This window comes from Schistocerca americana, chromosome 2, assembly GCF_021461395.2.
Source record: "Schistocerca americana isolate TAMUIC-IGC-003095 chromosome 2, iqSchAmer2.1, whole genome shotgun sequence".
Taxonomy (NCBI): Eukaryota; Metazoa; Arthropoda; class Insecta; order Orthoptera; family Acrididae; genus Schistocerca; species Schistocerca americana.
The window spans coordinates 257,050,286-257,077,740 of record NC_060120.1 but is presented as its reverse complement, the minus strand read 5'-3'; the positions used below and the strand labels follow the sequence as shown (position 1 = coordinate 257,077,740).

General features: G+C 37.5%; 1 protein-coding gene across 1 annotated transcript in view; it reads right to left on the bottom strand.

The window, feature by feature from the left end:
• LOC124595722 (ryanodine receptor) overlaps positions 1-27,455 on the bottom strand; it is a 690,379-nt gene that overhangs the window by 207,523 nt on the left and 455,401 nt on the right. The window contains exons 52-60 of the mRNA XM_047134588.1: positions 23,181-23,381; positions 22,718-22,996; positions 19,179-19,399; positions 15,113-15,203; positions 10,699-10,839; positions 982-1,151; positions 730-898; positions 505-633; positions 225-384 (exon numbers count right to left, since the gene is read on the bottom strand). Of these exons, the coding sequence (XP_046990544.1) occupies positions 225-384; positions 505-633; positions 730-898; positions 982-1,151; positions 10,699-10,839; positions 15,113-15,203; positions 19,179-19,399; positions 22,718-22,996; positions 23,181-23,381 (1,561 nt within the window). The remainder of the gene's footprint in view (positions 1-224; positions 385-504; positions 634-729; positions 899-981; positions 1,152-10,698; positions 10,840-15,112; positions 15,204-19,178; positions 19,400-22,717; positions 22,997-23,180; positions 23,382-27,455) is intronic.

Sequence of the window (27,455 nt, the reverse complement as noted above, 5' to 3'; positions counted from 1 at the left end):
ACTTATAACTAATATCTGTGCTGTAACATGGCCTTGAATATTTGTACATTCTTTAGAATGGCTGAGCATCAAAACTGCAATAACATGATAAAAACTTAGGCATAAGTGGAAAACGGAAACATTTAAACAATTGCTACAGGGTGGAGACCAATCTAACAAGAAGTTAATGGACTCATAAGATTTATTATCATCATCAGTCTCTGTAACACAAGAAAAATACATACCACAAGTAATGAGCTCTTCCTTCTTCTTTTTGGCCCAAATGTCATGAGCATTCTCAGCAAGCCTTTCAGCCATGTTCTGCATCTCTCTGCTCAGTGTAAGATTGGTCATATCCACAGGATGAGGGTTATAGTTAAAAGGTGTGGAAGACTGTTCTCCTCCCTGCATATAAACAACAACTGTTAACATTTCATGGGTTGACAAATAAAGCTAGATAAATAAATATCATATGTTACATAATGTACAACATTTGAGGAACTGCATCAGTCAGCATATTCCCACCTTTGATGATCGTCTCATGGAATTTCTGCTGTTTGATGGAATTTCCACTTCTGTATGTTCTACAGTCCAGCCAATAGCCAAGAGAGCTTTCAATGATTCTCGTACAGGTTCTTTGTAGCGCTCCTTTTCCTGAAAGAGGTACACAAAAAACAAATATAAACTAATAAGAGCAGATGAAGAAATTAATATTATACTTATTTTCATAAAACATCATTTTCTACTTACATAGTCGTTCAACATGTTGTAGGGTTTAAGACGAGGGTGTGTCTTAGATGAATCTGACCACTGCTCACCATATGCCCACCCATTTTCCAATTTCCTGCTAGCCCAGGCATCATGATAATGTTCTGAGAACTTCTGAACAATTGTGTTCAAGTCATTGTTCAACACAACACTAGAAAGGGAGCAATTTAGATTGATAAATATGTCAATGTATTGCACAGAATTCTAAACGAATGACATCCATAATCTTTTTACCTGCTTGTGTTTATGGGCTGTGGGTTGTATGGCCCATCAGGATCTGACGTATCTTTTGATCCATACCATTCATCATCATAATTCTTTGACAATGAGTAATCAGGTGGAAGGGCACATCCTATTGCTGTGAGGCAAGGCAGTGCTTTACCAAACAGTTCTGGATCATAATCCTGGAAACAAAAGTCTCTGTTTACTTTCTCTGGTCTGAGTTCCCTACAATTCATTCATTAATCTATCCTGTTTCATTTCTTGAATAAAACTGCAACACTTAAATACAGGAGACAAAACACCAGCAATTATGTGTCCATCAAAACAGCCAAAGATAAAAATATGTAAAATGCACTAAAACTATATATACCCTGCACCCAGACATTCAAAGATAATCAGCACAACACAATGCAACACTCACACTCTTGTTTGCTGATTTTAGAGACACAACTGATAACGATTTGCAATTAGTCTGAAAATTTTCTTTTCAATGTGCTTTTCTAAATATAACTGTCAATTGATTTTCCTGACCTAACATAGGAAACAAGACTGGAATCATCATTTATTTTCTCACAAACCTAGTGAAATTTTATGTGTTTAGTCCTTTTGTGATGTTCATTATTTTTCACTACCTGTTATGCACTCTGGTTGTCCACAACAAGTTGAGTTGGTTGCTCAATGCTGACACCAACCTCCTGTATAGGTGAAGCCAAGTGATTTCAGTACCTGCAGCGGATGCTGCAACACAGTCTGCCTCTGTTGCAGATGTGGCAAAACATTCTTCCCTACAAAATGAGCAGCTAACAGGCTGGCTGGTTGATATGGTAGCATAGCCCATTGTTGAACGACGAGTATCAATTTCCCCAGCAAAATAAGAATCTAAGTAAACATAAAGTTTTAAGATTACTACCGCTGTATTTAATACCTATGTCTCTTATACCCTGAAGAGTCTTTAGTATGTATTTAACAGTAGTCCAATGATCATATCCAGGGTTGTTGAAAAACTGACTTGCTTGAAAGACTGAACACATTATATCAAATCTTGTCACTGTGGCAGCAAACATCAGTCCATCTACAGCCTCACAAAACGGAACATTCTCCATGGATTTCATGTCTTCACTGGTCTGATACAGGCCCAAATACAACTGTAAACTACAATCAGTAAGTGTTGTACTGAGCTTGTTTATTTATTTATTTATTGAGTCCTTTGATCATATGTAGTACAGTGTACAGGATGATATTGGACTTATTACTAAGTTCAAAATGATACATATTTAAATAATCATTTTTCAACATGCTACCAATTTCAATAGTTGTAGTTCTTACAATGATACAATGTTACAAATTACAGTAGCTTTAGTTCTTAACAGTTATTCTGGTCCAAGCATTCCTTTACTGAGTAGAAACAGTGGTACTGTAGATATTCTCTGACAGATCTTTCAAAAGCACTAATATTTTGTAAGCATTTTATACTATTTGATAGTCTATTATAGAGTTTAATACCCAGATAGCATGTACCTTTCTGATACAAATTGGTACTGGCTGGGAGTACATGCAAGTTATATTTTATTCCAGTATTATAATCATGTACATCTTTGTTTTTTAAAGTATTATCATCATTTCCAATCATATACTTTTTTACGTACATTAGTGTGCCAACAATAAACATACATGGTAGAGGTAGTATATTCAGTGCTTTAAATATTGGTTTGCAAGACTGTCGAGCACCACTCCCTGTCATAATCCTAATGGCTCTTTTTTTGTATTCTGAAAGTCCCTTGAGCTGCTGGGGAATTTCCCCAGAATATGAGTCCATACTTGAGATGGGCATTGAAGTATGCATAATAGGCACACAATAGTGCCTGTTCATTTATGCATCGTTTGAGAACCCTAAGAAGATAACAACCCGTGCTCAGCTTGGCATTAATTTGTTCTATGTGTTTGTCCCATTTTAAGTCTCTTTGTATCCAGATGTCAAGAAATTTTGTAGCCTCATCATTTGCAATAGGATGTTGATTGATTTTTATTTCTGGATATATCAATGAGGTGTTTTGGTGGTTATGGAAATTTAAGGCTACTGTTTTGTTGTAGTTTATTATCAACTGATTTTCTGCTGTCCAATTACTTAGATGTTTTGTAACTGTGTTTACTTCTTCTTGTATATCTTCATTTTTTGCTGCTTTTACCAATATTGTTGTGTTGTCAGCAAACAGTATTACTTCAATATGTATATCCACTTGTAGTTATTCATGCTGAATTTTTGTAAGAGGTGGCTAATATAGCCCTTTTGGCAGATGAATAGTTCTTTATTTTCCCTGCCTCACCTGATTTCCATTCTCACAAAGTACATGGCATCATCAGTCACAATTTCAAAATGAATCTTAAATTCTTCAAGTACTTAACTTAATTAATTTACTCAAAATTAGTCCATCATCAACAAAAACAACTAAAAATATTTCTTGGCCATTAACTTCAGCATTAAATACACAATTATCCAAATAAAGCTGTTTGAAATCAAAAAAACTTAATAAACTGACAAATTTTTGATACCAACAACAAGGAGGTGGCTTCAGTCCATAAAGTTTTTTTTCCCTCCCCCATACTAAATTTACATTACCACTGTTGAAACCTTCAGGCTGTTTTGCAAAATTATCCTACTGCAAATCACCATTGAGAAAGGCAGTTTTCACATAAAATTGCTTTGTGTCCATATCAAACATTCTGGTCAAAGCCAAAAGAATATCAACTAATTCATACCTAACAGCAGGTGATAGTTTCTCCACAACCAGTCCAGATTTCTGGGAATATTCTTTGGCACATAATCTAGATTTATACCTAATTGGTTTACGTTACATTCTGTAAACCCAGTTATAACTGACAGCCTGACAATTTGGGGGTAGATCCATTAAATCACTGGTAATATTAGGGCCAAAGAGGACATTTAATCTTTCATTGCTCTGTAGCACTTTCAGAGTCTCTGGATGCCACTGCCTTTTTGAAAGTCTGTGATCCATCAATGACTGTTGCACAAGCCACATAATTTTGGAAATGAACTGGATGGCAATGTCGATTGTGGTTAATAAGGTTTTTGAACAATGTCTGCCTTGGTAGCTGCAAGGACAGCACAGCGGATCACTAAGTGAAGAGGCCCAAATGAGGCCGGGTTCAATTCCCAGCAGGGCCACAGATTTTCTCCACTTGGGGACTGGATGCTGTGTTGTCCTTCCTTTCGTATTGTTGTAATTAATATTACTACTGAGATGGCTAAATGGGCATGGCCCAATAGCCAATGAATTGGGGAAAGAAACAGTACATGATCTTTGGTCTTGAACTACTTCATCTCCATTTTCAACAGATTATTTACCTTCATCTCCTACTGCATCTGTAGGGAACTTGTATTCATATGAGATATTGTTGGTCCTAAGTTGGTGCAAGATATTCTGTTGCATTTTCATTGAAGACAATGTCTTGTGAAATAATTATTTTCTTTGTTATAGGATTAACAGGCTTTAATTACAGCTTCTGCCCAAAGTGTCTCTGGAAGGCCAGAAGCAAGTAGCACTGTGTGAGCACTTTCCACCATAGATCTGATTTTACATTCAGCTTTACCATTCTGCACTGGTCATATGGTGAACTAGTTTCATAGATGATAACAGTCTTCTTGAAATGATTATGAAATTGTTCATTAACAAACTTTGTCCCACTGTCAGTCCTGATAACATTAAGTTGTTTGCCTTTCAACCACATGTTGAAATTCTAAGAGCACAGAAGATACATAACTCTTCTTCCTGGCAAAATAAACAAGTCTGTGTGAAGTACAGTAATCTTTAAAAACAACAAAACATTTATCTCCACCTAATGATGTATGGGGTATTTTTACACATATATCAGCATGAACAATTTCTAATGAGCACAGCCTTGAGTTTGTAAATAAGGTTTAAATCCCTTCTTATGCTGTGTACCATAATGACATGATGCACTGAAGAATTTGATTAAAGCATGTGATTTTAAATTTGGAATCAAACCACAGTCAGCCATTTTCTTCAAATTATCTATACATGTCCCAACCTCTTGTGCCACGACAGTGCTAAGTCAGATGATGCATAATTTGCTTGTTAAATATTTTCCACAAAAAATAACATTCCATAACACTGATTTTCAACTTTGAGACATATTCCACTGAAAAAAGATTTCTTTCTCTGTTTTGACGCAGTACGATCAGTAAGCCAAACATTATCACAATTAAGGTCGAAACTGTTTCTAATTTCTGCACTTAGGTTTTCGACAAATTAGTCTTTTGTTGAATTCAGCCTTAAAATGATCTTTCTTGAGATGATAATACCAATCAACATTTTTCTTGTTCACATTACTTATGCTTAAATTGCTTCACAACCACTGAACTTATCAAATGTCTGGCTGCTTTTGTCACACAAGCCTTAACAAATGAACCATATTTTGCTGGAAGTCCAGGTAAAACTTTGGAAATTTGTTCTTTATCTCCCAGTGTTTCACCAACATCTGTAAGAGACTGTGCTAATGCTTCAACTTTACTAATATGTTGAGCTGTATTATCACAGTGTGATATTTTATAATTAAAGAACTGTTTTTAAATGTAACTTTATTTATTGCAGAACACTATTCATGAATTGTCTTAAGCCTGTTCCACATACCATCTGCTGTAGTACAAGACATCACAGTTTTGAGCTACTCAAATCTGAAACCAGACAAAATAAAAAGTGCATAACATTCATCCCACAAGTTCTGTGCATCTGTGCCTTCAACTAGCATTACTTGACTTCTATTAGCAAGAAAGACGATTCCCATTTCACATGTCCATAACTAAAAATTACTCCTATCAGATTTCTGTATACTGAAAAGTTCTTTCAATTTATCTTCTAATTTTTGCACTTTACAAGTGAAAAACCCTTGATGTAACTGAATTCATGTGAGAGTCTTGTTTGATGAAAAGAGAATAAAACATTACTCTGGTAACAAAATACATTCTCCTGAGCCCATAACCTGTTGGACGGACTGTAATCAAGTTATCACAGCTTATGATGAACGAGTTTTATTTCTTGAATAAAAGTGCAGGCAGTTAAACAACAGACTCAGGACACTTGCAGTTAGCAATGGTAACAGGAAAAGTATACACATTGGAATAAAAGACCAAGTGACAACCAGAAATTACAAAGAAGAAAAAACGGATCAAATACACTAAAACATTGTATACCTACACATTGACATTCAAAGGAAATCTGCAAAACAAGTTAAACTATGCTCCAGTTCCTAAAAGGACTTAAAAACTTTGAAAGTTCATATAGATTTAGTCAGATGACTTACTGATCTGGTTTTGGTGTAATTTCCAGCAAAGTACATCAATTTTTTTATATTTTAGCTAAACAAGTTGAACATGCATTCCTCTGCTTATACAGCACACATCCCATTTGAAGTTGATTTCTCCCTAAACTTACTGCAGCATGCCAAGTGTAACTTGTTTAGGTGAAATGTAGATTATTACTCTGAAATTTGCTAAAGAAGATGGTGAGGGTGGTACATACTGGGTAATACCACCAGATAACATAAAGAGGTGTCAGTTCCAGTGAACATGGAGGTCATGTAATCAGCACACTTCAATCAAACTATTTATCTGTAAAGTGATTACTGAGGAAATTACGGACGTTGCTGAGGTAGTGTGGTAGTGTGTCATCTTGCACGAAATGTTTGCTACGCTCTTGGTCAGCCTTGTCAATCAGTGGGATCAAAAAGTATTGCATCCACCTGAGATTACACTGCTGTACACACCACGCTTGTTATTATGGGTTGCCACCTCTCGGGGAGGACACACCAACATAACTTACCAAGCTGTTTATGAGCACGGCTCAGGCTGTTTACGCTGTAGCTTTACACAGCCTCCACTGTGTCTGACAGAGCCAACATCATTGACAGGCAGTAACCCTATTGAGGTAGGGAGCACTGTAGTTTGGGCACAATTTTCTTATGCCACACCACATGCCCACTCAGTGCCATGCACGTATCCCTTCACTGGACAATAGAGTATTTAGGCCACCACTGGACCATGCTGTGGACAGTGAACACTCTAGGTTTCACGCTGGCCAGTCCAGCAGTCTGCAAAATGATCAGCTGTTGCTGATGCTTCGCTGTTACTGCTATCTGCTGCTCTCAGGTGCCACGCTGTACTGCTGTCTGCTGCCCTCAGGTGCCATGCATCATTGCATGTCATCCCACCAGCAGCCATCATTGTTGAGCCATCACCTCCGACATCTGCCAACACTTGACATCACGGAAGCATGACCGGCAGCTATTGTCATTGAGCCATGCTTCTGACAACTGCAGATGCCTGAGGTCTTGGAAGTACCAACATCCCAGAGGAATCACTGTTCTGCTAGCTATCGTCATCATGCACTGCCTCTGACATCCGCCAAGGCCTGACATGTCGGAAACATTGTCAGCCCACTGGCAGCTATTGTCACCAAGTCATAACTCCAACAGCTGCTTCGGGCACTAATGACCATAGCAGTTTTGTGCCCTAAAACCGAAACCAACAACAGCTGCAAATGCCTGACGTCTTGGAAGTACCGACATCCCAAAAGCAGTGATCCCACTGGCAGCTACGATCGGCAGGCCATGCCTCTGATGCTGGCTGCTGCGGCCAAGCAGTTCTAGACGCTTCAGTCCGGAACCACGCTGCTGCTAAGGTTGCAGGTTCGAATACTGCCTCGGGCATGGATGTGTGTGATGCCCTTAGGTTATATATAAAAACAAAGATGAGGTGACTTACCGAACAAAAGCGCTGGCAGGTCGATAGACACACAAACAAACACAAACATACACACAAAATTCAAGCTTTTGCAACAAACTGTTGCCTCATCAGGAAAGAGGGAAGGAGAGGGGAAGACGAAAGGAAGTGGGTTTTAAGGGAGAGGGTAAGGAGTCATCCCAATCCCGGGAGCGGAAAGACTTACCTTAGGGGAAAAAAGGACAGGTATACACTCGCACACACGCACATATCCATCCACACATACAGACACAAGCAGACATATATGTCCCGGGAGTGGAAAGACTTACCTTAGGGGAAAAAAGGACAGGTATACACTCGCACACACGCACATATCCATCCACACATACAGACACAAGCAGACATATGTCTGCTTGTGTCTGTATGTGTGGATGGATATGTGCGTGTGTGCGAGTGTATAACTGTCCTTTTTTCCCCTAAGGTAAGTCTTTCCGCTCCCGGAATTGGGATGACTCCTTACCCTCTCCCTTAAAACCCACTTCCTTTCGTCTTCCCCTCTCCTTCCCTCTTTCCTGATGAGGCAACAGTTTGTTGCAAAAGCTTGAATTTTGTGTGTATGTATGTGTTTGTTTGTGTGTCTATCGACCTGCCAGCGCTTTTGTTCGGTAAGTCACCTCATCTTTGTTTTTATATATAATTTTTCCCACGTGGAATGTTTCCTTCCATTATATTGATGCCCTTAGGTTAGTTAGGTTTAAGTAGTCCTAAGTCTAGGGGACTGATGACCTCAGATGTAAAGTCCCATAATGCTCAGAGCCATTTGAACTATGCCTCTGACATCTGCTGATGCCAAACATCTTGGAAGCATCATCATATTAAGGGCATGCTCCTACATGCCAAGTTGGATCCTCCTTGGTCCCTCTTGTTCTGCTGCTAATACGACTCATGGACTTAATCATGTATGTGCATCCCAGGCAACACCTACGAGTGATATTTCTATTTGTACTTAGTAATGTGCACATTCAATCATGGACACTGTATTTGAGTGCTATTTCTTACACAAGAGCTGGAACTTAAATAGTGGCAACTATTTATTCACAACTGATACAAAAGAGTTACTTCTTTGCTCCTGTTACTGTCCTTCAGAGTAGTCACCAGTGTTGTGTAGAACCCATTGCCAGCGATGTGGAAGGCGTAATATACCATTAGCAGAGCCTATTCTGTTGATGGTGCGAATGGAGCGGTCTACTGCCCGTTCAATCTCTCGAACAGTTCTGAATCGAATGCCATAAAGTGGTTCCTTCATTTTCAGGATCAATTCAAAGTCACAAGGACTTAAGTCTGGGGAGTATGGTGGATGGTACAGTACTTCCCAGTACCATCAACTGAAACGAGCAGCCACAGCTTGCACTGTATGCACCCGTGCACTGTCGTGCATAATGATGGGTTGATGGGTGGGTTGCACAGAAAGTGTCACCTCTTCTTTCACAAAGCTGGTCACAGGTGATGCTCCAAAAACGAACAGTAATACGACTTAAGTCCTTGTGACTTTGATTTGATTCCAAAGATGAAGGAACCACATCGTGGCATTCGCTTCAGAACTGTTCAAGAGATTCGACAGGCAGTAGACCACTCTATTTGCACCATCAGCAGAACAGGCTCTGCTAACGGTATACTATGCCTTCCACATCACTGGCAACGGGTTCTTCGCAACACTGGTGACTACTTCGAAGGACAGTAACAGGTGCAAACATGTAACTCTTTTGTATCAGTGGTGAATAAATAGTTGCCACTATTGAAGTCCCAACACTCATATATCTGTTGTTGTGATACTTGCGCATTTCATTGGTAGTCTGTAGCACCCCTTGGCAGTGGACACAAAGAAAAGCTTTCCACCACATACACTATTCCACTGACTGTTTTATCCTGGAAAAACAAATGGCAGTAAACTATGCTCTTGTTTAACGTATAAAACAAATAACATCAGGGCTACTATGAACATGTTCAAAAGTTTTGTTGTGGATTTTCACTGCCCTAAATCCTGCAGTTGTGCTTATTAATGGTACAGCTTAAGGAGGAAGTTGGCTCATCACTAAATGTAACGTTTCGAATGATACCTTTGTTTTATTTAATATACTTCACCACAAAACTCCTTGTGAGCAATCCTATCGCTATCATTTAGTTCTTGTACTGTTGTTAATTTGTGTGGTTCAAGATGTAAAAGTCTTCTTAACACATGCCAAACAGTCACATGTGGGATGCCCGGCTCACAAGAAGCCAGCTGGCTCTATTTTATAGGACTGTTAACAAAGCTTTGCCTCATTTTCTCTATAATGTATCTGACAAGGGCAGTCAACCCAAAGATTTTTATTGCTTACGGAGCATCCTGTTCAACAAAATGCTTATGCCACTCATAGATGGTAGGCTTAATGGGAAGTTCTTTACTGTACTCAATGCAAAAATTACATTGCACAGCTGTAACAAATTTGGACTTTCAAACTAACACACACAACAGGGGCACTCCGGGTCATCTTTGCCACAATTGTCGCTAGCATTTGCAGTGGTTTGATTAGAACCCTTCTACTATGTGAATCAAAGCTTGCTCTACTTCCCTACAAAATTTCACCAAGTAATTTCACTATGTAAGTGGCATGAATAAGTTTATATAAATGTTCAAAGTTTCAAGTAATTTTAGAAAAACTCATAGATAGATATTTTTACAAAATTGGCATCCCAGATGATATATATTTGCATGTTGATATTTAAGTGTATTTGGAAGTGATGCGTGATTACACATTCATAACACACAGAGTGTTTGGTATGCTAGTTTTTCCAGTGTTTCTTGTGACAAAAGTCATGATTTTTGCATAGTCTAGAGATTTATGTTCATTACTACAAAAAGATTTCTATATACTTCAATATTAAACAGGTTTTGCAATTTCACTGGTTACAACAATGCTCTTTTTACTTACCATTTTAGACAATGAGTCAAAAATATTGCTAAATAGCATCATGGTCAACCGTTTTTCTTCATCACTTGATGCTCCATACATGCCCTGTCCAAAAGATGTGCCATAGTACTTGGCACAGCGCTCATAATGTAACATCAGAAGCTGAAACACAACACATAAACATGAATTACTATGATGTCATGCTGAAGAAAAGAAACATATAATTAGAAACACAACAGGATAAAATTGTACTATGACTACTCTTTTAGATAGTCATGCAAATGCTGAAATATACATATAGACATAAGTCATCAAAAAACTGAAAACCGACTAAAACTGCTCCATAGTGGGAGAGCTTGCTCCCCTTCTAGCAGCATTTTGCCACAGGTTGTTAGAACAAGTGATGTAAGTAATTAAAATAAGCTGTAGGCAATTTCCATTTCTCAAAAGGGTCACTGACAAATGAACATGCTACAGGCCTATATCACTGATCCTGATCTGTTTTGGTATAATGGGACACATTTTATGATGTTTGGGGAACTAAAAATCTCTTCTTTAGTGATAATATGCATTTTGCAATCATGTGAATCTGAATTCACTTGCTGTTCCTTCATTACACCCAAAGGCAGTAGGTAATATTGCTCTCCTTCCTCTGTGACTTCCACAAGGTATTTGATACAAAATATGGTTTTCAATTGGGAAATCATTAGAGGCGATAGTAAATGTAGGTGTATCCTAAAATAGTGTTGTAAGACTGTTACTGTTTATGATACACATAAACGGCCCAGTGGATACCTTTAGAATTTACTAAATGCTAATGACATGTGATGCTGTTGCATACAAGGATGTTACAGCTCCAGAAAATTGTACAGAAATGCAACAACACCTGAAGCGGATCAGGACTTGGTGTGTGGACAAGCAGTTGATTCTCAATGTAAATGAACACAATGTATTCACATAAACAGTTGGTAAGACTCATTATTTCTTAGATAAACAATTTGGTGATCATTCACAGGAAACAGACATAAGCATTGATATCTGCATATATCAATCTGGAGTGATTTATAGTACAACACTCTAGAGAGAGCACAGCAGATGGATCCTTCAGAAATAATTCATTCCCAAAGATGGTAGTTTATTTATTTAGTTATTAATTTATTCATTCAGTCATCCTTTAATCACTATTTAGAGTGCCATTGGATACATCAGTACACATTTACAATTACAGGTTCACGGTAAATTACAATTTGAGAATATTTGTTATTTTACAACAGACTTACTTCTGCACACATTTATAATAATTAATGAAAACTTAGGCATGACATGAACTTTATTACTAATTTAATTTGCTAGATGTTGTTGTGGTCTTCAGTCCAGAGACTGATTCGATGCAGCTCTCTACTCTACTACATTTTTACATTACATTACATTAATACTAAATTGGTGATGCCTTGATGCCTCAGAACGCGTCCTGCCCACCAATACATTCTTTTAGTCAGGTTGTGCCACAATCCTACTCAGTACCTACTCACTAGTTATGTGATCTCCCCATCTAGTCTTCAGCATTCTTCTGAAGCACCACATTTTTAAAGTTTCTATATTTTCTTTATAACAAACTTCCTGAAAACAGAAAAGCTTTTACTGATTCAATACCTTCGGAAAATCTCTGAAGTCATATCTAGAGCATCACTGCTTTTAATCCGTTGAAGAACATTTAAATTTATGAAGTGTGTTATATAAATACTTATGTATAAAGTGTATTATTATAACCTTAAATATGTATGCCTACAAGGTTGCAGTAGGTACTGGGAGATGAAAAAGCTTGCACAGGATAGAGTAGCATGGAGAGCTGCATCAAACCAGTCTCAGGACTGAAGACCACAACAACAACAACAACAAATGACTTTCAGCTGTATATTTATAACTTGACTCTTCCAATGTCTTATGCATAAGCTGCTTTGTAGACAACAGGACCAATAAATACAACAAGAACAACAATGCAGAAGATGGTGAAAAATTTAACAATGGAATAACATTTAAATGTGGTACAGACAGCAGGGGACAAGTTAAAGCTGATGCAAAGATAGCTTAAGTAAATAAATAAATAAAAATAAAAAAAAATAGAGAGAGAGAGAGAGAGAGAGAGAGAGAGAGAGAGAGAGAGAGAGAGAGAAAGAAAAATTTGCACACATCAAGAAATATATGGTGAAAAATAATGAGAAACGTATACAGGAGAGGAAGACTAAGCAAATTATGCCAACAACTGCAGCAAAAAGAAATACATTCACGGGGAAATGAGCAAGGTGTCAAGCAAAACGTTATTTCTTCATTATGTGGCAAGAATACAATGAAAATAAAATATGCACAAAGAAATAACTGGTAAAGAAGAAGTGTACGCTTATACAGTGAAATAATTGTCTGGATCACATTTTATTTTTGCACATCATTTGTTACAATATGTTTCAACAAATTGCCACCATCAGATTCCGACAAAAATAAATAAATTTATGCCACAATCTGATGATGTTGATTTGCCAAAGTACAGTATAGCATTTGGTGTGGGAAAATAAAGTATGATTTAGGCAGTTCTATTAAAACTTTCTCTAATACATAATATATTCTGGTAACAAATTAGACCAAAACTGACAGCAGCTCCAGTTGCCATGACAAAGCAAAAAATAGAAATAAAAGTTTAGGCAAAGATGAACTGGTGAAACAACAACTGTTATGTAAATGCTGCCTCATTTTCTTTCAAATGGCTATTGCTTAATAAAATTACATTTCATTTAACTGATTTAAAACAACATACATTGTACAGGGTGATTATCATCAATCTTTCGTTATTTGAGAGATGCCCCCCCCCCCCCCCCCCTCATGAAAACCTGATAATCAAAGTACAATGAAAGTTTGTGCTCTACTGCTGCCAAAAACATCTCAGGTACATCTCTCACTATGCTCATATTCAGTCTCCTATGTGTGTTAGTGTCCTGTTGACAAACCCTGTTCTTCAAGTAACCCCACAGCCAGAAATCACATGGGTTCAAACGTGATAATCTTGGTGGCCACTCAGTTTGGAATGTTCAGCCAAAGATTCAGTTTTCTCCAAATGTGTTACTGAGAAACTGAATGAACTTATGAGCAATGTGAGGTGGAGCTCCACCACATATCATAACAGTTGAGTCCAAAGCACCTCTGTCCCATAGAGAAGGTATCACATGTTGGTGAAGCAGTACACAGTAATGTGTGCTATTCACACTGCATGTCCCTGGTCCTTGGGGTCCAAGTTCCTCAAACAAAAATGGGCAAATTATGAATCGTGTCATGAAGCCACACCATACACTGACACATTCAGTAGGTAGGGGAACTTCTTAAACATTCGTTGGTGGTGATGATCCCCAAAGCTGACAACTGTGAGCGTTCACTTCCACAGTGAGCATGAAGTGTGCTTTATCTCTCCATAAAAATTTCCAAAGCCACACATCATCAACTTCAAGCCTTGCAAGAAATGTAAGAGCAAAGTTTACTCAAATATTTGCGTCATGTGGCAAAAACTGGTGAGTAATGTGAAATATGTACAGATATCGTTTCACAATTGTTCACAACACTTTTTGAATGGTGGATCATGGAATGTTACACTGTCATGACACAGCTCTTGCACAGCTTGAAGTTCACGCATTAGGTCCAGCAGTCTCAGTCACGGCAACAATAACTTCTTCAACATTTTGTGGCCTCTCCCAGGAGCAATCTACAAGTTAATTTGAACTTTGAATCACGTTCTTCAATGCTTGTGCAGAAAGAGGACCTCTCCACATTCCTTTGATGCAATGATATTCATGAAAAGGAGCAGCACTATCATTGTTGTTCGTTAAAATAGCTTTATGAGTGAAGCCCTGCTCACTTTGTCCAGACCTATGTTGACTGTTTGGAATTATAATGCATACTGATACTTGGGTTTCAACCCTAAGTCATTACTGGCACCTAATGGCAAGTCATGACATTAACGCTACTGTCAATGGAAATCCTGCAGCGGACAGTCTGAACATCATTCCTATAAAGTTGGGCACAAATACAGTAAATAGTTTTCTGCCTACATTGGTTCAAGTAGCAAAAGTTTAATTAAAGCCACACTGTATATTCAGGCTATGGGTGAGTATGGGTGATAAAATTTTTCAGAACTATAAAATTGCTGTTTAGCAATCAACGAACTAGAGGCTGCCCAGTACAGTCATATAGGACCATGAAATTACATCTGGCAATCACAGTTTGAATTTATCAGTGATATGCCACTCAAGACTGTACAGGAAAAGAGTGCACAATTTTGAAGGGTCTTTCAACTGTTGCCTGTTATGACACAGCTTGTGATAGTGTAAAAATTAAAAAAAAAAAATACATCCTGCAGTACTAAAAACTGCCTTCACAAATTAAAAATACTTACCCTTAATGCCACTGTGGTGTATTCAGACAATCTTGAGACATCAACTGTCAACTTTCTCAGTAGTTTCAAGAGCATGCTTGGCTGCATTTGGCTAGAAGCAAAAATACAAATTATCAAATCATGTAACATTCTAGAAATATCAAAGCATAGTTAGTTAGTAATGTATTTTTCTATATTTCTGTAATAAAAAAAATTGCAGAATTATCAGATATTTATCAACAAATATTGTTACTTTTATTCTTCATCTCTGCAGGCCTGTGGCATACCGAAAACTGCAGGCTCATTGGAGTCAAGAGTTTTTAAGGAAATGAGGATCTTCAGAAAACAGCCCCTCTCCCACCAAAAAAAAAAAAAAAAAAAAAAAATGAACAGCTTTACAGCAAAATACACAGCACTATTTCAGACAAAGATAAAGAATTTACCTCAACACAGAAAAATGCTGACAGAAAAAGCTCTAAGGGCTAACAGAGGTCCGAGTTTACACAGCATTTCTATATAACTTTATTATACAATTTGGATCACACCATGTATATGGCTATAACTATTACTAACAGTGCCAATCAGCAAATAATGACGACAGGATGTAACATATTTTATTTTGAGCTATTTTTTGAATTACAAGCCCAGATATGCTTGTGTACATAGGTCAGGCACTGCAGTAGTCACTTTCATTCTATTTACTGATTAAAAGAAAATATAAAATGCAACTGGCCAGTGACTGCATGTGTGAATGATTTATGTATACGCATAACAACTGACTAAACATGTAGGGCTTTTTGGCAAAATTCATGCACACACACACACACACACACACACACACACACACACACACACACATATATATGTGCGGATGGATCTGTGTGTGTGTGCGAGTGTATACCTGTCCCTGTTTCCCCCCAAGGTAAGTCTTGCCGCTCCCGGGGTTGGAATGACTCCTTACCCTCTCCCTTAAAACCCACATCCTTTGACCAAGCGAGGTGGCACAGTGGTTAGACACTGGACTCGCATTTGGGAGGACGACGGTTCAATCCCGCGTACGGCCATCCTGATTTAGGTTTTCCGTGATTTCCCTACATTGCTCCAGGCAAATGCCGGGATGGTTCCTTTCAAAGGGCACGGCCGACTTCCTTCCCCGTCCTTCCCTAATCCAATGAGACCGATGACCTTGCTGTCTGGTCTCCTTCCCCGAAACAACCAACCAACCACATCCTTTCGTCTTTCCCTCTCCTTCCCTCTTTCCTGATGAAGCAACTGTGAGTTGCAAAAGCTTGAAATTTGTGTTTGTGTTTGTTATTGTTATTGTTTCTATCAATGTACCAATGCTTTCGTTTGGTAAGTTACAGAATCTTTGTTTTTAGATATATATAATTTGCAAAATACCGACCTATTTTGTTAAAGTTCACATCCATTTTTTTGTTTGTAAATGATTAGGAGCACATATTAAACAGGTTATCACAATGCACGAGTGAATACAATCAAAGCCTTAGTTCTGCGAAACTGACTGTTATAGAATGTGTTAATTAGGAACTGTGTAACTGGAATGTTTGCTTTTGCAAAAACTTCAACACAATTTTCTTAACAACGATCTTTATTTTATTCAATGGCTGTATTCAAGCTTTCAAACATGACTGTTCCGGTGAAGAGCAGCAGTGGTTTCCCATCAGTGAACTGAATGCATCTCTCATTTCTGGGCATCATTTGCCTTTTTCAGCTCAATTCAATGATTACAAAATCTACAGACTATTAATTTTTATCTTTTTTGGGCATTCATAGCCGTGCAAGCCATGTTTGGCAATGCTATAGGTAGAAGTCACAAAGCTCTTAGTGTAGCAGCAGAATGTATGGTAACTCTATTTTAATGTTATGGGAAGAATTTTGAAGCAGTCAAGAAAGAATACAGATTTTGTTTGCCAATCATTATAAAGCAGAGTGCTGTCACAATAGGCTATAGAGACAAAAGGTTGCAACTGGAATTTTGAATGCCAGATGGGAGAAGAGCGGTGTCAGGTAATTAGCTCCACCTCCATTTCACAGGGCAGTAACCAATGTTACAGAACTGACACTCTGTAACAGGGACTGCTGATCTCTTCTGGTGTTGTAAGGGTCATATTCAAAATCCATGATGGACCAGGACTAGTCACTTCACTTACTTCAAAGTAAAAAAAGAAAACAATGAGCAACACACAACACAAAGCATTCAGTGACAGCTACCTCACAATTGCTCGTTGAGATTAGCAGAGTATTGTTAATGACGTATTTCAGGCCTGAACTCTTGACCAGTAGTGGTATTTGATTCGAACACAGTTCAAAACATCCAACACAATTTGCCACATTAAGTGGCTGCATTATACCATCTTTAGAGCTTTAGCTAACAAACAAACAGATGTGTTGTTTCGCTAAAAAATGTTAGGTCAAACGGCTGAATATTACGTTGTATTGTGTGCAAGTATCTTAAATAGACCATTCAACTGCCCACAGTTGGCATGGCACCAGATCATTGAGCGAAAACATTCTTATGCACACTATATTTCCAACTTGGGCCTCACCAGATGATGTACAGTACCAGTAACTGAAAATTGGTTACGTTTTCGATACTTACATCAGAAAATAAAGACGTTTCAAACTATCTGTGATAAAATAGTTCATGTGGATATAATTCACTATGAAATGCAACTATTAAGTAATTTTGTTTTTTTGCATTTTGAGGCAGAATTCGTACCTATTTCGCAAAAAGCGAATTTTTCTGGTTCCTACTCGTAACTAAACTATTTAAGAAGAAAAAATTATTATAATCTAAAACAGGGACTAACTTAAAATATAATGTGCAAATTTTTGTAATTTGATCTGTGAGGCTAAATTTAAGAGTCGATATTAAGACTATTTTCTTTTGATCTTCAATGAACTTGCTATGTGAGCCAATTTTAAAAATTCAGATTACTCTGTTTGAAGCTCACAATAAATAGAGTATTTACCCAATAGAAACCGCCACCATATAAGATGTGTGTTATTATAGCACTAAATAACAGTACTCAAAATCAAAGTACAGCTACTGCTACTCTTGTAGTAGTCATGTATTTATAATAGCACCTGGCAAGTGCTGTTGTAAGGAGATGGCATTCCATGTAAAAAGATATAGATGCTCTCCTAACTTAAAGCAGCCTTTTGATGGCTGCCATGACAACATGCTACATTTTTCATGGTTGAAACTTCATGAAACTAGAAATACATAATCATCAGTCATAAACTACTTTAGAGGCAGTGTTATGAAAAGGATAGACTGCTAGGTGCCATATAGCGGAGATGTTGAGTCACAGATGGATACAACAAAAAGACTGGCAAAAAAGTAAACTTTCGGCCAAAAAGGCATGCATCGGAATTAGACAACATACATGCACACACACTCACACAAATGCAACTATCTCTCTCTAACACACACATGTCCACAGTCTCTGGCTGCTGAGGCTACTACTGTAGAGTTCTTCCAAAAATGGCAAGGCTTGCTGTTTTCATTTAGCATTTGGTTTCTGAATTGGTGGAAGTATTGAAAAGACTTCCAAAATCTTTCTAGTAAATCCAATGGGCACCACTCTAACAACCCAACAACATGTAAATACTACAAGCTACTATTTTAACATTAACTCTGCGCATCAGATTTTGTAACACTAAGTATTAGAAATACATCTGTTGTCACTTTCTCCAAAAATCATGTTGGAAAAAACATGAGAAATTTTTTTTATTTTATGTAAATTGTTCCATCAATGAACTAATCAATCAATCGTTCAACTGTACACACAATATCCTAATAGGAAAATTGGAGCTAAAGTGGTTTCTTCCTCTACTACTCCCAATTTGGTCTTGCTTGTGAGACAGTCATTATCTGAATCTTTCGTAGTAAAAATGAAAGTAATTTAAACAGTGAACATACAGATCGCTCAAATTAGTCACTATTAACAATGAATATCATGGCTTTAGTATTTATTTAATGTCCATTTACACAAACAAAATGCCAATAAAACAACTTATGATTTTTGAATTTAAAGCTATGTATTGTTCCTTTTTGACAAACCTGGTAAGAGCGACCAAGAAGTCAGACACAGCTTCCCTTTGGCCTTTGGTGAGCATCCTATTCTTGGAAAGACGATACACAGTATGCAATGTTGCATCCAGAAGGTTTGCATAGTTATCAGCCTCATTATAAAATTTAGAATGTTTGATGAGAAGTGGCAAAATAGAATTTCCTATGTAACGATTCATTGCTAAGGCCATGTCTGATTCATATCCGTCATTCTGAAAAAAGAAAGTAAATAAATGTAGCTTCACTATTACATTCACTGACAGTTAAGAAAGTGTACTCTCTCTCTCTTGCCAGGCATATACTAGATTAACACTAATTCAGTTTTATGATAAAGTGCCTTTAAAATGGTTGATAAGATAAACTATAAATAATCACAACTCTGAACAATTACAAGAAATAAGTATGGAAAAAGTAACTATGCAATGATGTCGAGAGGTCCACCTGTGGTAACTGGCTGCTGTGTCATTCTCTGCCATATGGCATCATTTGGAAGCAGGAGGGAGGGGCATGGGGTCAGCACGCTGCTATCCCAGCTTTGCAGACCATGGAGTTCCTCCTGCTCAATTGTTTAGTGCACCTTGTTACATTTCTCCAGTTAATGTTCAGAATTAAACCTGGGTCCTCTGCATGGCAGCCAGACACACTGACTGCTCAGCAAGGGAGATGAGCGGTTAATAAAGTATGGCAATTTTATACATTCAACTTCTGATCTGTCACCATTTCATGCTTTTGTTGTATGTCTTTCTTCACATAACTCGAGTGCACTCAACATCTTCGGCTGGATGTGTAAAGCTTATTTCTCCAGTTATTTTCAGTAAGTAATATCTACAAGTCATAGTTGGAATTGGTCAACTAATACAAGTACCTGGGCATAACACATTGTAGGACTGTGAAATGGATTAATCATATAAGCTCAGTCATAGGTAAAGCAGCTGGCAGACTGCAATTCATTGATAGAATACTAGGAAACTGCACACAAAATATTTGTGTGACCCATCCAAGAATACCACTCAAGTATGTGGAAACCATACCAAATAGGACTAAGGCCATATTGAACAGATACAAAGAAGGATAGCATGAATGGTTACAGGTTTGTTCCACCCATGGGAGAGTATCATAGAGATGCTGAAGAAACTGAACTGCCATACTCTTGAAGATAGATACCAATTATCCCATGAAAAGTTACGTAGAAAATTTCTAGAACAAGCATTAAGTGATGAATCTAGGAATACATTACAACCATCTATGTATTGTTCCCATAGGGGTCACAAAGACAGTATAAGACTAATTACAGCATGCACACAGGCATTTAAGGAATCATTCTTCCCGCAATCCATACATGAATGAAATGGGAGAATGCGTTATTAATGGTACAACGGGATGTACCCTCTTCCATGTACTTCACAGTGGTTTGCAGAGTATAGATGAGGATGTAGATAACAGACGCAGCAATGAAGTGAAAAATAAGATGAATTTTTTTTTTTCTCCAAAATGTGAGCCCAGTGACTTAATCATTGTGTTACCTAACTCAGTCCAATTACCAGCACTGAATTTACATAATGACTGTACTCTGTACAGTAACAAGAGTTACTAAAGCTAAAGTAAACACAAAAAACTGATAGATTTTTAGAATTCAGAATATTCATCAACTGTGAAGAAAATGAAGAAAACAGCAAGTGCAGAAAGTTGGGAAAATGACTAAGTAAATTCGTTCTCTGCTCAGTTCTTGAAAATTATATTTGGTTCTAAGGGTTTTATATCTTGACACTCTTTTTGTGAGTTAATTTTTTGTTGTTGTTACAGATTATCCTACTAAGAATAAAATGTTGGCCATATTACCACAAAAATGTGACTAAAATGTGTTGACAGCAAAAACATCTAATAACAATTATACCACAGCAGTATATTTTACAGATAAAGCATGCAAAGTGATGAATGCAAGTGTCATTAGTGTAACTGCAGGAGAGATTTTATTTTTATAAAAAAGACAATGAAATAGCATCTATTCCCACTACATAGTAATATAAATCTACTTGGCATGACATTGTGTTTCCCAGCAAGTCGAAATAGTCAAAAGTTCTCAGATTTCCAAACAGATGAGTTTTCTACTATGGTGGAATGTTTCTGTAAGTACCACTCCAATTGCATACTGGCAAAATGTCAAATTGGTGTCTGTCAGTATTGTTTTTATGTAGCTGGTGCCGGGCGGTAGTCTGACCCTTCCAACTGACTCCATGGTCAGAGGGATGGGGAGGAGTGGGAGGTAGAGAATAGCTGTGCCCGAGTCCTGGCATGGTCAATTTGGCTTCACCCCATGTGCCACCTGGAAGCCACTTGGCTGGGGAAGCTCACAGTGTATTGTGACCAGTATCGAGTTCCAAGCAAATCACAGTTGGCAGTCTCTGCTTTTGCTTTAAGGGTCATCACTGCTTCTAATTTTGGTGACTTCCTTTGTTATATCATGTTGCAGGTTTGTAAGCACTTAGGACTTGTGATTTGTAATGGTTAGCCAGAAATGAACTCTAAATTTAAACACACACATTTGAAGTTAGAACAATTTTCAGTAGTTTACTGGAACTATTCATTAGTTAATGTAGTATACTGCTGTGAACTTTCAAATTAAATGCTTTAATGCTGTTATTACATTTGATCTGCTTAAAAAGGAATCAATAAATATTGATTTATTTAACTCAAAATAGTAGTTAGTTATGAACATTATTTATCTTACAATGCACTAATGTATTGCTTGGCCTCAACATGTTAAACTAGCCATGTATTCTGAAACCCACAAATAGTTTAAACCAGTGTTTATTCATTTTATTTTTATGACAGTTTATTATTATTATTATTATTATTAGTATTATTATTATTATTCCACACAGTTAAGATGCATGTGGTTGGTCTCTCTTCTGGAATCAACAATTTGTAATTATGTATTTTACAATACAAATGCTTCCTGCACAGAACTCTGTACCATTCAAATGAAACATATGGCCTCAGACAAAAGGATAAATCAGCAGTTGGTTTATGCAGCTTGGACAAACACCATATGTTTGATTTTGAATAGAGCAGAGCACTGGGCGGGGCTACTGGATTTTGGGACAATACAATAAAGGAGAGAAGGTAGATCACCCCTCAACACTGCCTAACGAAGAAAATCCAAACCTCATTCAAATTTTTCACCAGAAGATGACGGTGGTGATACTCATTGAAATATTACACCATTTTGACAAACTCACTATCTGGAAATCTCAGAACTTTACATTATTAGATGTCTTTGGCTTTTCATTCTATAGATAATTAATAAGATATGGATTGATTTGGAAATATACTGAAACACGCAGTACTCACTGCAATTGGTTACTATAAATGATGCAGTTATTTGATAAAAACCACAAAGAATTACAAAAGTTTTTCTTGCTTAATAATAACAGTGATCTATCTCCTTACAAAAATTATTAAGGAGTAAAACCTAAAAATTCATTATTACATATCTGCCAAAAAAAAAAAAAAAAGACACTAGAACTTACCCTATCCAGCATAGTTGCTGCTCTGAGATCAGGAAGAAAAGCTTCCTCCAGTAGCCTGAAGAAAAGTTCTTGTGTCTCAATGCCATAAACTCTCTCCAGGAACAAAACAATGCTCTGTTTATTTGCTGGTATAAGACCAGATGGCATGTCACTCTTTGGCCTTTCTTCTCCAGCTGCTGGATTTTGCAGTGTAAACTTTAAACTCAGAACACCCTGAAGATCCTCAAGAGGAACTAAAGACCTTAAAATTGCCCGAGCTCTGAGGGACTCATTCTTTCCCTGTAATGAAGAAATAAATATTACTAACATTCAAAACAAACAAAATTCTAGAAAAAAATTAATTAATTAATACAATCTTTGAAAATGCTGTCTCAAAAAGGTAAGAGTGGTCTGAAAATAAATTCACTTACATTTCTCTACTTTATTATGCTACATTTTAACAACTTCTTATACAATATATTACCTGCAGAATCACAGATGAATCTGGAGCACATCGTCCAAGCAGATCTACCAGTGTACAATAGAAATTAAGAATTGCAGCACCAGTATCTATATAATCTTCATCATCTTCACTTTCTGGTAAAGGATGCTCAAACTGCATCACTGTCATAGTTCCTTCTGCCTCATCCATTACTTTTCTTCTATCAGCAATGCGCTCTGACATCTGTATTGGAAAACAATGAAATGGTCCTTAATAGTAATAACCATCAAGTAGTTTATTTGTAGAAAAATTGGACAAACCATGCACATTGTATGCTACATTATTAATAGAAGTAATTTCTTCCATGCCTTAAAAGAGATGAATGATTCTATTGTTTGACAAAAGTAGTACTTCCTGCAGGTAAGCTATAATGTATGAATAGAGATAGAATGCTTATAAACTTGAGAAGTGTTAAACTGGAAGTTCAAGGTACAGCATTTGACAAAGACTGATGGTTTTAGAGCAGTCAATTATAGTCATATTGTAGACTGACTGAAGAATATGAACTTAAAAAATTAATAAAACAGACTTACAGGTGTATACCCACCATTTTGCATCAAAGATATATTTATCTACAGCCTGCATCAATACTGAGAATATGTTTGTTTTGCTTTTAAGGAGAGGTGAGAGAGGAAATGCTGATATAATCCATGATTGGCATTGTTGCAACATTTAGCTTCACCACACAATGATGATGGGTCAAGTATGCTTCACAGTAGTTTTTTGCAGAAACAGATGTAATTGTGATTTAATGGCACTGTGAAGGCAATTGGAAATGAGGCTATTGATTTGTCAATTGCTACAGTGCCAAGTTGATGTTTATGAATGCGTTAGTGACAGGAGAATCTCAGTTGTAGCAAGAACTCTTTAGTGTAATATGTTTGTGGTTGCGCAACATGTGAAATATTACTGCATAACAGGTGTAAAACAAAGCCTAGGGCTGTAGATACACAGATCCTGAATGAAACTCCTTTGGATGCCGAGAGAACAACACGCGATGCCTTCAGTGACTCTATGATTACGATTGCAGAATATTGTCACATGGTATTTCACAAAACCCAAAGAAATTCTGGTCATATGTAAATGCTGTTAGTGGCACCAGCAAAGAAAAATATGAAATGCTTAGCTCCATTTTCAAACGTTCCTTTTCAAAGAAAAACCCACGAGAATTGGCCCAATTTAACCCTCATACCACTGGAAAGGGGAATGAAGTAAGTATTAGTGTAGTGTCAGTGGTGTTGAGAAACAGCTGAAATCTTTAAAATTGAACAAAGCTCCAGGGCCGATGAAATCCCTGTCAGATTATATACTGAATTTGTGGAGTTAGCCTGTCTCCTAACTAAAATCTATTGTAGAGCCCTTGAACAAAAAACTGTGCCCAGTTCTTGGAAAAAAGTGCAGGTCACACCCATCTACAAGAAGAGTAGTAGTAGTGATCCACAAAACTACTGTCCGGTATCCTAGACATCGATTTGTTGTAGAGTCTTAGAACATATTCTGAGCTCAAATATAATGAGGTATCAGTATTTCTTTATTTCTGAAAAGCATTTGACTCAGTACCACACCTATGTTTATTGTCAAAAGTACAATCATATGAGATATAAAGTGAAATTTGTCACTTGACTGAGGACTTTTTGGTAGGGAAGATGCAGCATGTTATCTTTGATGGAGAGTCATCGTCAGATGTTCGGGTGTGCCCGAGGGAATTATGTTGGGATCCTTGCAGTTAATGTTGTATTTTAATAACCTTGCAGACAATATTAATAGTAACATCAAACTTTTTTTGAAGATGATGCAATTATCTATAATGACATACTATCTGAAATAAGTGTATAAACATTCAGCTAGATCTCAAAATATTTCAAAGTGATGCAAAGATTGACAAAGATTTTGAATATTCAGAAATGTAAAACTGTGCACCCCAAAAAACAAAGAGTCAGCATTGGAATCAGCCAACTCATACAAATATCTAGGTGTCACACTTTGCAGGGATATGAAATGCAATGATCACATAGGTTCAGTCAACTGTTATGCAGTGCAATCAATCTACAAAGAAGACTGCTTACAAATCACTTGTGTGACTGGTTTTAGAATATTTCTCAAGTGTGTGGAACCCATACCAAATAGGACTAAGAAGGTACACTGAATGTATACAGAGAAGGGCAGCACGAATGGTCACATGTTTGTCTGATCCATGGGAGAATGTCACAGAGATACTGAAGAAATGGAACTGGCAGTTGAAGATAGAGGTAAACTACCCAAAAACAGTCTATCAACGAAGTTTGAATAACCAGATTTAAATAATGATTCTAGGAATATACTACAATCCCCTACATATCACTCACATAGGACTGTGAGGATAAGATCAGAATAATTACTTCACTCACAGAGGCATTCAGACAATCATATGTGAATGGAATGGAAAGAAACCCTAATAACTGGTACAGTGGGATGTACTGTCTGCCATTCATCTCATGGTGGTTTGTATAGCATAAATGTAGATGTAATTGTAGATGTCGACATGTGCATGATGCTCTCCTTAGAAACACTGATGTGCAGAGTGATTAATTAGGCTGTGTTTGTTATATCTGCAAGGTGCCTATGTTCATATGTCATGTGAAAGAGGGAATAAAGGTCAGTGGTTTTGAATAAAAAGAAATTTCATATCCTGTGGCATGTAACACTGTTGTGTTCCCCTGTTAAAAGTAAAAACTTAATCTGACTCACAGGTGTTACTAATCTTGTGATTTCATTAAAGCAAAAAGTCAAGTTTAAGATCTGTAAGAGTTTTTAGTTCCTGTTTATAAATATTGGTGGCATCATTTCCCAACTGCAGATGAGATCACAAACAGCTAATGGAAAATATACAAATGTCTGCTCGTGTCTGTGTATGTGCAGATGGATATGTGTGTGTGCGCGCGAGTGTATACCTGTCCTTTTTTCCCCCTAAGGTAAGTCTTTCCACTCCCGGGATTGGAATGACTCCTTACCCTCTCCCTTAAAACCCACATCCTTTCGTCTTTCCCTCTCCTTCCCTCTTTCCTGATGAAGCAACTGTTTGTTGCGAAAGCTTGAATTTTGTGTGTATGTTTGTGTTTGTTTGTGTGTCTATCGACCTGCCAGCGCTTTTGTTTGGTAAGTCTCATCATCTTTGTTTATATATATATATAGTATCAACAGACAGGAGCCCGCCCGGCTAGCCACGCAGTCTAACGCGTTGCTTCCCGAGAGGGAAGGCGTGCTGCTCCCCAGCACAAATCCGCCTGGCGGATTAGTGTCAAGGTCCAGTGTGCCGGCCAGCCTGTGGATGATTTTTAAGGTGGTTTTCCATCTGCCTCGGCTAATGCAGACTGGTTCCCCTTATTCCGCCTCAGTTACACTATGTCAGTGATCACTGCGCAAACACTGTCTCCACATATGCGTACACTATAATTACTCTACGACACAAACAATTGGGGTTACACTTGTCTGGTATGAGACATTCCTGGGGGGATCGAGCGAAGGCCAAACCGCACAATAAACCTGGGTTCGGTGTGGGGTGATGGTGGGGTGGGTGGACTGCTGTGGCTTGTTGTGGAGTTGTGAACCACTCTGAGGGCTACGGTGGGACAAAGCCACTCCGTCATTTCTAGGTCCCCGGTTCAATACACAACACAATCAACAGACAGCTCAGAAGGAGATAACATGCAGCACCTATTTGAACCCTTCAGTCTCTACTCTCATTCAAATCAAAAAGCAATATCCAAGGCTGACAAGTGCTTGCTAAGTCACATCTTCTGAAGCGTAGCTACTCCTCCCCCTTATTCTCCAAATCAACCACTTGACTAACTTTGGTTCCTTACAACAAACAAAGATTATGTGGTTTTTAAATCAAATGACATTTTCAATGCCATCCTGAGTTAACGAAAGTTGTAATTTCATCTCATTTTTGGCAATAATGACTCTGATTTCAATTGTGCAATATGAAATTCCCTCCCATTTATCCTTTTTTATTCAACTTTATGCTCGCTCTTAACCACATCTTACTTGCTCAGATATTTTTCCAAGCTTGTTAATGTATTTTGAACTGTTGCTGAGATTTCTACTCACTACCTATTTCTATACAAATCAAAATTTAGTACTGAATGTACTAACTTTCTGTGTTTCTATATGTACTATATCAGCAATCAGACAGGCTAGAAAAGTACATAACTTTTGTGAAAATACTGGTTAAACCATTGGTAATGTTGCAAAGTAGGTATGTTTCAAGTGGGATGG